At 40.4% G+C, this 11,378-nt stretch overlaps 1 protein-coding gene across 1 annotated transcript in view; it reads right to left on the bottom strand.

Moving 5' to 3' along the window:
• Positions 1–203: 203 nt before the first annotated feature.
• The window catches only part of lcor (ligand dependent nuclear receptor corepressor), a 72,873-nt gene continuing 61,698 nt past the window's right edge, over positions 204–11,378 (bottom strand). The window contains exon 7 of the mRNA XM_058640080.1: positions 204–4,504. Coding sequence (XP_058496063.1) covers positions 3,355–4,504 — 1,150 coding nt within the window. The 3' untranslated portion in view covers positions 204–3,354. The remainder of the gene's footprint in view (positions 4,505–11,378) is intronic.

Genomic DNA, 11,378 nt, shown 5'->3' with positions numbered 1-11,378 from the left:
TGAGATCAGTGCACTGTCCTTCGCCAGACCTAACTCAACGCACATGACCCTTTTTTTTTAGACACTTCAAATGCTCAGCATTGTCAGTGTTGGACGCATTTCATGCATGACGACCCCCAGCAATACTGTCCTTCCAAGGGTCTTTTTTTTTTTTTTAGAGCTTTCCTCATTGGCCATGCACATGTGCCAATTAAACCAAGGAAGCTACACAGCTTAAGGCCTTTGCACACAAAACACATTTCCTTTACTGTGATTTATTCACATATTAATAACATTTTTCTATCTTGGACCCAGTTGATGTGAGTTTTTACAGGGCATCTCTATTAATTGCCAAAATGGTAGGATGAATTATTTTTGATCATCTTACAGATCATTATCATGTATGTCTGCTAATTATCATTGGTAATATGAATACATATTTGAATTTTAATGTTATCTGTTTACTTCAGTGTGCTACACTCTTGCTAACCAGATGTTATTGATTATATGATGTACAAATACAAATATTCAGATAAATGAAGCAAATGTGCACAGTGAGACCTCTCCTCTCTTTTTTAGTGCAAAGTGAAACCACGTTTTTATTTTCTTATTCTTTATATTAAATAAAATGTCTGAACTCACGCTCGTTGTTGCTGGATATTGACTTTTGTTCCTGGTTCTTGAGAATGATTCACAATTTTGTGCCATTTAGCTGCATTGTTGTTGATGTGCAAAGGCCTTTAAGCTGGATAATCAATGACTTCATAGGGGGAAAGTAAAATTGTTTGCAACAGGTAGTAATAGAGTCTAGTTCTCAATTTTTTAAGCATCTCAGGCTCAGGATTATTTGAGTTGAGATCCTCTCAACAAAATATTGGCATGATCCCAAAATCAGCCAGAAAAGTGGTGCATGCCATTTTTTTTTAAAGAAGATAATCAAAGAAAAAAATCTGAACAAATAAATTAAATATACAATACATTTCAAAAGGAGTGAATCTTCATCATCATCATTTTGTCTGAACAGAGAGGTAAAATTCTCATTTTAAGAATCTCACACACTGGGTGAGCACCAGGCAGTGTTAGGAACGAAGAGCAACATTTACCAACAGCAAAATAGAAAAAACAAATTGGACAAACAACACAACTTAGAAGCATTTGTCATCTCATTCAGGGTTTTCCTGATGGGAAACACCAAGAGGAGAGTTTTTTTTCTTTCCACCTGCGTCTCTGAGGGATATTCTTTAAAACACGATTAGAGGTTTTATATTCCTGATGCTTCAGCAATGAGGGGAGGGGAGAGACGAGACAACACCACAACAAAACTGAACTTGTTCAAGGTGTTCACCTATTTTCTGTCTTTTTTTTAATTGGTTGGAGGTAATATGAGAGGAAAAAATGAGTAGTTTGGGTCAAAGCTGCAGCTCTCAGAAAGTCTTCACACACTAAAGCTTTTTTCATCTTCCATCTTTTCACCCTCCTCATTGCTTCCTGCTCTGTATCCCTCAGAGAAGAGCTACACTGCATGCATAACCTCAATCAGATTTATCTCTCGTGTATTTTCTGTATTTCTGAAAAGTGCTATATTAGAAGTTTAGCGCCACATGTTCGATCCCTAAACCTATCGTCAGCATTTTGGGTTCTTTCTTCCTTACGTGATTCCACTGCAGGTCTGTCAGCCATGTTCACTCACACGACCCCTCCTGCTCACAAAGCATTAGTAAGAGGTGTCTGTAGTCCTCCTGTCTGTCTATTATAGGTCCAAGAGCAAATATTCAAAACTCACATCATCTGCCTCAGTTACCCTGAGTTTAAAAATTAGGAAAAAGTAAATCACCCACAATCACGGATTGGCTTCTACATAATCAGTCATAATAACTTATAATATATTAAAATCTGGCTTTTCCTCAGCTCTATCAACTAGACTTCCCAATGCATATTTGCCCACCCACCACCTGAAATGAACACCCCACTATAAATGCACATTGTTGTAGTAAACTGCCTTCGTCTTTGACGTTTGAGGGAGACAATTTTATTTTCAAACTCACCAGCTAAGCTGCTTCCGCTTAGTTTGATTGTAAAAGGAGAAAAATAAAAACAACAGAGATGTGTTGTTGTTAGCTAAAACTAGCTAAAGCTAGGAGATAGATAATCAACTGGTTAGCAGCAGAGTTTCACATTCTGATCCTAAAAGGCCTTCAACACTTGGAGATCACCATGACGGGATGAGCTCACTTCGGGCACCGTTCTGAGGGGCAACCTGAAGGCATCTCCGGCATTCAAGGATCAGCAGTGAGACACTGATGGAGGTCCATGAGGGAGCATTCTGCCTTAAAAAATCCAACTGATCCATTATCAGATTACCCCTCTACTTGTCCATTGGCAAAAAAGAGGGTCAAAGAGCCTCCTAAATCTGATCATGGATCAGTGTATGCAGGCGAGGTGCATCTCTGACCCACTGCGAGGTTGCGACTGGGCTTGAAAGACAGACCATAATAAGTGCATGATGCAAGGGCAACAATGCCGAGGTAACCTGGTCTGTAAGCGCCAGACCCAAAGTGTAGTGCAAAAGAAAGCAAAAACGAATCAAACAAAAGGACAGAGGAAAAGAAGTCAGTTGTAGAAGTCAGTAGTGTCCACTAAACTCACAAACATGCATCCCTGAATGACTCTTTGTGTGTCTTTTCTAGTTCAAAAAGGACGGGTCAATGTTGCTTTCATTCACACAGAGATTAGCAGAACATCTTCAGGAGGAAAGTAAAGGTTTTGTAGTTAAAGCATCATGGCTACCTGGCAATAAGAGAATGGGTTTTGATTCAGAACCCTAGTGAGGAATATCAGTGGTATGATTAAACTTTACAGTTGGCTTCAAATGTAATAGACATTTCACTTACCAATTTTCAGCTAGTAAATCCATGAGAGAGAGGGAGTGGTAAAGGGACAAAATTTGTGAGTTAATTTTCAACCTTCCCCCCATTTTCTCCCCAAATTGAAATAGTCCAAAGCCCAAACTGCATTCAGAAGCAGCCAATGGTTCAGTATCAAGTTCAGAAAAAAGGGCAATTGGGTTTTTGGGTGAGGGATTATCAGCATGCTTAAGTAAATTTCATTAATAGTCTTTTAACTAATGTCTTTAGCTGTATTTGTTGGGCCCCTGGATATAAAAGCCAAACAAATGCTTGTATGGCGTCGATCATTTGACGCTTGTTAAATACCATTCGATTAGTTGTTTCTCTCCAGTTTGTTTCAAGAATCCTCCTCATATTTTCCCTGCATTTGTGCTCACCCAGATGCTGCAAAATAAATTGGCACAAATAAAGCCCCATCCGTTTTCAAATTACCCAAGTCATTTGACTGAGGTTTACATGTGTAAGTCGTTTAGTCGATTGGTTTGAAATTGTCATCAATCTCTTCTTTTATGTTGTCCTTGAGCTCTGCAGCTGCCAGAGGCGGGCCGTCATCTTGCAGGGTTGAATTAGGCATGTTCTCCGACTCGGCGGGAAATTCCTGTCCTGCAGCTTCCATCTTCATCATGAGCTTGAGCTTCTTCTTTGGGGGGTTCTTTAGGGTTCCCATGCGCTCTTTGACCTTGTACTCCAGGGTGCTGTGCGGGATGCCGTACATGTTCTGCGCCTTGGACACGCTCATCTTCCCGTTCATCACTACTGCTATGGCCTCCTCTAGGATCTCACTGTTGTACTGGCGATAACGACCCCTCTTCTTCCTTGGCTGCTTGGAGCTTGGGTCCCCTTCCGCATCAGAGGTGGAGTATGCCGGCCCGGAAATGGAATGCTCCAAATCAGAGGTCCAGTAGTCAGCTGCCCCATCCAGCAAGCTTCCAAGGCTTCCTCCCCGGCGGTTCTGTTTGGGCAGGATGGCTCTTAGCTTCCGGCTGAGGGTGCTCTCCCCATGACCACCACCCCCAATACCCATTGTGCCATAGTTGTACAGCTCAGAAGCATGGGAGTCCCAGGACAGATCCATGCCCCGGACTTGTGGGATCTTTAGGTCGACAGGAGGTGAGTGGCCCTGGTCTCGCTTGCCCTCATTTTGGTGGTGATGTTGGGCCTTGGAGACCTGATTGTGGTGATGGTGGAGGGAACTCTTGATGGAGTAGGCTCCATGGTGGTTGAGGTGATGATTCTCCAGGAATGTTGGCAGGTCTTTGAGGTCACTGAGAGCCCCGCTCAAAGCTCCACTGGCCTGTTTTAGCTTCATCAGGCTTTCGAGGTGGGCTTTGCTTCCCCAGAAAGAGGAAGAACCCTTTTGGCCAAGCAAAGAATGGGATTGGATGTGGTTGAGCAAGCCAGCTGACTCTAGATTGGCCAATGAGAGGGCAGCAGGCTGGCTAAGCAGACGGTGCTTCTGGCTGAGGAGCTCTTCCTTGATGCGCAGGGAGCGGGCCAGTGGGGGTTTGAAGGAGTTAGAGCTGACGTAGTTCTCCCTCAGCCCGTCCTGCAAACTTTTCTGCAGCAAGCCATCCTCCTCATCCACCTCTGACAGGGTCTGTTCCACACTGAGTGAATGTCTGGATGGAGAAAAACAGAGAAGAGGATTTAGGATTACTGACTGACATTTCTTTAACTGATTCTTCACGCTGGAATCCTATACACTCCACATTTTCCATTTTGAGATTATAGATTGTATCAGGGATTAGAGTCATACAGAGTTAAGATATTAATTATTGGATTTAGAATTTGCTAACCCATAATTTAGTTATTGACAGTCAATCACACATTAATTACATTTTCAAATCATATTTTGCCAGCAACAATATTTGAAGATAAATTATAGATATCAGTGTCAACAGTTTTCATTATTTATTTATTTCATTTTTTCATCTTCAATAAAATTCTTAATAAAAGTCAGGTCAACTATGAAAAACACATGTATTAGATGATTATCTAACATCTTCAAATTAAACTGCAGCAAATACTTTATATTGTAACTTGTAACATTTGTAATTTTACAAATAAAACTGTAAAATACCTTACACAGCTGCTAAGCAAAGTCCAACAAATCAAGCACAAAAAAACATCTTCTGCGGTCAACATTGTTTTCCCAGCACAAGCTGAAGATAAACAGTCAATATAAACATAAATGTACAACATAAATATAAACATTATAATTCTAAGCTCTTTATTATTACAAATCAATTTGCTGTTTGCAGGCACTATAGTTGCATTTAAACCGACATGGAATCAGGATGTTAATAATGCTTCAATCTTTTATGTCACAATTAAATCTTATCATATGTTCTTTGAATGCATTACACATAATGTCTGCTGTAGTAACCACTATAATCAAACACCATTACAGTAACAAGCCAACCAGTGGATAACAAGTAACTGTCATAACTGTACATTCATGTGAACAGCACTGTGCATTGAGTGTGAGTGGTTGAGTGACAGGATGAATGGTGAATACCAGTGAAGTGTGTGCCTGTGAGAGAAGCAGATGAAAACTACAAAAATGTGCCAATCAAATGCTGACTAACCCTAACCCTGCCATGTGTGAGAGTGTCCTTCTGTCTTTCTGTCTGGGTATTTAAGCAAAAATGAAGACACAGCCTAGGTAGATTTCTGCTGCTGTCATCTGCAAGTACAACAGTAGGGGGTGTGTACAATAATAATGCATACCGCGCAATCTAGCCACTCTAAATTCCTGCAGGGGAAATTCCATCACTGCAAAAGCCCTAATTACGCACATAAATCTGATCTATCCACTCATCCATATATTCTACTTATTATCATCACAACTGGAGCTGGAGCCAATCCCAGCTGACCTTGGGGGGGGATACTGAGGCTACATTTTTACTACAACATTTTCATTAAAATTAAAAATGCTCTTAGAATTAGTTTTATTTGCACACACAACAAATTAAAAATAGTAAATTTGACCTCTGCATTGAACCCATCCTTTTTGCACACAGCAGTGAACATACAAACCTCGGCGCAGGAGCAAGCACTTATCTACACCCGGGGAGCAATGGGGCTTGGGTAACTGGCGACGCTTCATTGCAAGCCCAATTCCCTTCCCATTTTGTCTGTTTTAGTAATAATCTGTGTCCATACTAATACATATAAAAACACATTCAGGTGTGCATGAGCATGGCAGTGCAAGCAGGAAGATTACACTGCCACAAACGTAGATAATGACAATGAGGGGGAGTGAGTGAGTGAGTGCTAATGGTGTTTTTTGTTGTTGTTGTTTGTTGACAGCTGTCCGGGAAGCAAATAAGGTAATTTCATTTCATCATAGTCCTTTCCAAAGACATCAGGTTTTGCCCATCCAGACTAAAATGCAGACCTGTAGTTCTCAAACGGTAATTGATCCCGCAGCATTTTTGAACTCAGTTTTTGAGGCTTTAGAACGCTGGGGTAATGTGGACATTGTAGGTATTTTGCAAAGACCACTGAGTAGTAGGGATGTAGCCATGACACATACACATATATCATTAACCTAACCCCAATCTAGGGGTGAAGTGGCTCAGTGGTTATGACTGGTACCCTGTGTGCGAGAGATATCATGGTCGCAATGGTCACAAGTTTGACTCCACCCCTGGCAGATTGTACTCAATTCCATTGTAAGTCACTTTGAATAAAAGTGTCTGCTAAATAACATGTAATGTAACTGAAGGAAGACTGAGTACATCAGTGATTTAAAATTGTACTATTTTTGAAGAGACACTCTATGTATCCTATGAACTGCTCCCTGTTTCCACCAACTGACGTGAGCGAGACACAGAAGATCAGTGACACAGTTGTCAGGCAGTGCAAAGGCATCTGGTGTGGACAGGGTGTAACAGGGTAAGGTGCATGCTTCATGGAATTAATGTCATCCATGAATATGCTGCACATCTTTGAGTCTGGTTCTGTCAGAGATATCCTCCTGTTAAATGGGAGTTTTTTCTCTCCACTGATGATGCTTACTCGTTGTGTGAACTGTTTGGTTTTCTCTCTTTATAATATTGTAAGGTTTGTAATGGATTGTCATGTACAGTGCCTACATGTTTGTCATGATTTGGCTTTACACAAATAAACTGTAATTTAATTGCATGCTATTCCTATGGCTGTGACCATACAAGATAAGATCTTTACAATGGAAGTCAACAGAAGAAAGGAGTCAGGAGCATGTTCCTGGTTTTCTTTGACATTCACAGACTTTTGCATCATGAATTTATCACCCAGGGTCAGTTTTTTAACTGACATACTATTTACTGCAGGTGTCTGGGGGAGGACAAGCTGTGTAAAAATCCTGAACTGTAGTGAGATGGCAATTTGGTGCTCTATCAACACAACACTGAGATGAAAATGCTCAAGGTTTCTTGGCAGTATTAACACAAAACTGGCTGCCAAACCTACTCCCTTGATTTGGCTCCAAGTGATTCCTTACTCTTTTCCAAAAAAGACATTCAAGCTGAGGGGTGGCTATTTTGACATGGTGGAGGAGATCCAGCATGAAAGGCAGATGGTTCTTAGATGCATTTGCAACATGGGACTTCCAGGATGCATTCCAAATGTGGCAGCTTAGACCATGAGTACTACTGTGCAAGCAAAAGCAGTTTCTACAAAAGCTATTTAATAATGTAACAACAATAAGAGAGTTCTGAGAAGCTTGGGAGCCGGGAGCAGCAATGATCATGGGTTGAAACCCAACTATAATATCTGGTCAAGTCAGATGGGTATTTCTTTTCCATCCATATAACCTCACAGACCGACATTGTCCTTCAAGTTATCTGAAAAAGGACTGACTGACTATCTATCAATGAAGGTGTATTTCCATTAGTAAGGTTTCCCTTTCAAACGGCCAAACGTGTAGAAAATTAGTTTGATTCAATTTAGACCCTTAACCAACAAATTCAATTTGAATAATTTGAAGTTCAAATTTGAGTCTAGGGGATATGTATGACACACTTCCCTTAAAGTGTTCCTGAGATGTTGTATTTGCAATGTAAAAACATAATTTTCTGCTGGGTCACTGTAACTTCACCTTTTGTCTCGATCTAAGTGAACGTTGGAGCCATATTTAAAAGGATTCCCTTAAATCCTTGGATGATTAAGGTGGAATTGAACTGAAACTAGAATAACATGGCGTTAGCCATCGCGGCAATAATCAGTGGTCCTCAAGCATTTTGCATTTCAATGTTTCAAATTTCTGAAAACCATCTCTACCGCTAAAACATACACTTACATGCAAAGTGTCTGCACTTGATCCACTGCCGTCACTACTGTTAAGTAACTATAGCAACAGAGGATAGACTCTGTTGAAACGTTTCAAAGCGTTTCCTATAGATGGTGATGGGGAGAAAAAGCTTGAGAGAAATACAGTATCTCTCCTTTGGAGACGTACTGTGTTCTGTTGAGCTACAGTGCAACTGACTGTGCAACGTGGGGAGTCCTCAGCAGGAGATTTTAGACAGATTATCACAGTAGGCGGTCCTGGGTTTGCTGCAAACAATACAGGGTTAACAAGAGTCTTCTGTCTAATAGCGCGTTCTGTTACAGTAAGCATGCAATCATCGGGGGGCTGGGTCTGACAGTAATGGTGGATCTGAGGATTCAATGCAAGTGTATATTTGTGAAACTAAAATACCAAATAAACATACATAACAAATGAGGATCCCAGTGGAATGGCTTGACAGACTGTCTTGTGCATAATCTGCATTCTGTACACAACAGTGTCAGTGTGCTGTTGCTTATGGTTTTTGAAGCATGGAAGTTGTATCCAGTTTTATTTTTAAGATTTAATTTTAACGTCATATATTTTAGACATATACTGTACACAACCCATACATATCACATCCATTCAGTATATTTATTTCCTGTCCAGATGTTCAAACTGTGTATATTTCTACTTTTTTCAAGTTTTCATTTGAAATGTGTCTTTTTTTTGTTAATTCTTGTATTAGCAAATAAGTAAGTATTTTTTTGTACATGTATTGTTTTTTATTGACTATAAACCTTGTAATCACACTTTCTTGTTACTGTGTTTAAAACACTGTGACACCAAACAGATCCCTTGTACGTTAACACCTAGTCAGGTCTTCTTGTTATTTAAGTAAAATACAGCAAAACAGCATGTCACATGAATTATTAATTAGAAAGGTGTTTAAATATGTAAAATAATATACATAATAAAATTGATCCTTTACCCGCAAGTGCAGTCAGATAATTATTTGATATTATAGGCCGGTAGCATGTATTGCACACACTGACATGCTGTGAGCTTTGGGGACTGTTAGCTTGTCAGAGATGAGCTGGTGTAAGTGGGGGTGGACACAGAGACTCCGCCTCCTCCCACAGTAAATAATTCACAAGCCGATCATTAGAGACGCAGAGCGAGGCCCCCGGTCCTATGGGGCCTTAGGAAATTCCTGTCCTGAGGAGCTTAAGGTGCTCCTTCTAATTGAGCTAAGGTTTATTGTTGAGTCCTTGCTCCTGGAGAGCAACAGCAGATAATGTACTATTGTGTAAAAACCAGATGCAACATATGTGTGTTTCTTCTTTTAAAAGCTGTGTGGTTTATGTGTGCTTCAAGCTTTTAAACCACATTAGAAGTAGTGATGTTTTATATCATGATGTTGGTTTAAAGAAACATGATGAATAAAAGCAAGCATGCTAACTAAATGCAAGCAACCAAACATTGTGTGTGTGTGGGATTGGTGCTGAGTTTTAAATTTCCTGTTTTTCAAATTGACATCTTCAATGGTTAGTATTTGTCTGAGGCAAATTTTGGCCAACACGTATCTACCAGTAACATCTTCACCAGTACCATCTGATATCAAATGCCTGGGTAAAGAGAAGTATTATAACCATTGCCTCAGACAGGTAAATGTGATATATATATTTAATAATTTAATACGATCCACAGGGGATGTTATGAAAACTGAAACAGCTGCTGATGGGATGAGGCCTTTTCTGTGGCAACTATCAGTTCTGAGAAAATCTGAATCATTAATGTGACCTCACTAAACGGCAATTGAAATATTACACATTTTAAGCTTTCACACTCTTTAGTTATCTTACAAAACATTCTTAACAGACATTCAAGGCTGTAATCATGCAGAATTATCCTTCACTGTGTCATTTCAAGCATTTGAATCATTATATCTTGGTATTTTCACACTTGCCCATCATTGGGTATGAAAACATCCAAACTTAGTGCTGAGATTTGAGAACACCAAGGTTCAAGGTACCACAAGAAATCAAAGAGACTATAAAAACTAAAGAATCTTAATCACTTTTGGTTAATCCAATGAATGTGGTCAGGCTTGTTCTGTAAACTGTAATGAATCTTTAACAAAGTCCAAAACAATGGCTAAATCCATCCATCCATCCATTTTCTACCGCTTTATCCTCCACATGAGGGTTGCGGGGGTTCTGTGCCAATCTCAGCTGACATCGGGTGATAGGCGGGGTCACACCCTGGACATATAATCAGTCCATCTCAGGGCCACAATGGCTAAAGAACAACAAAAAAAATACCCAATCTCTGGCAGCATTTGCTAACATATGATTATTTCTACGAATCCAAAACTGGTGGGGTTAGCACTTTGTTGGGAAGTTTTGCATCAAAAGAACTTTAGATTTTGCCTTGAAGAACATTACTCATATGGTGCCCCTTTTTCACTTCTCACATCTCAGTTCACAATGCATTTGGAGGTGGAGATGTGCATTTGGATCAAAGAAACACTTCCCACATGGTGGGCACAAGTTTCCTAAACCCACATGCTACATTGCTGCAGCCTTGCTGAACTCCGGTATCCAGGGGCCACTCACTGTATCCTACTTCTCCTAATCCATCTCTGACCTACAGATCAAAAGTATTTCTGGAAATGGCTGCTTCGATTAGCCTTGATTGTTTATTCCCTCTAGATGCAGCTGAGCTGAGAATGATGACTACTGATTCAAACATGACTTCAAGGCAGAGTACATGTTCATCAATAAATGATCAGGCTGTAAGGTAGAGGATTGTCAATAAAGGTACTGACACTGAGACGGAAAAAGAGAAGCAGTCAAACCTCCGTCAAGTGTTTGACATGCACTGCTGTTGAACTCTACCTCTGGGGTGGGTGGGTGGGTGTGGAAGGATGAGGTATGAATTATGAATACCTGTGCACAAGGACGGTATGGGCGACCTTGCGATGAGACTGATGAAAAATAGATTCCAAATTAATCAGCTGAACGAAACCGATATGTGCGAGATAAAGTGTGTAAAACGTGGGAGGCGTTGGCAGGATTCATTCCAGGGTGATCGAAGAATGTGCCCCAAAAAGAAGAATTAAGACTGAGGGCATTGTCCTTTGAGAACCTTTGGTACGCTGTTTCCACAAAGTCGATTCTTGTTAGGTCAACACTTGCCACTACCAACAAGTTGCTGCTAGCATTTCTGCGACTCTA

Source organism: Solea solea, chromosome 10, assembly GCF_958295425.1.
Source record: "Solea solea chromosome 10, fSolSol10.1, whole genome shotgun sequence".
Classification (NCBI taxonomy): domain Eukaryota; kingdom Metazoa; phylum Chordata; class Actinopteri; order Pleuronectiformes; family Soleidae; genus Solea; species Solea solea.
This window is presented reverse-complemented; position numbering and strand designations above follow the sequence as displayed.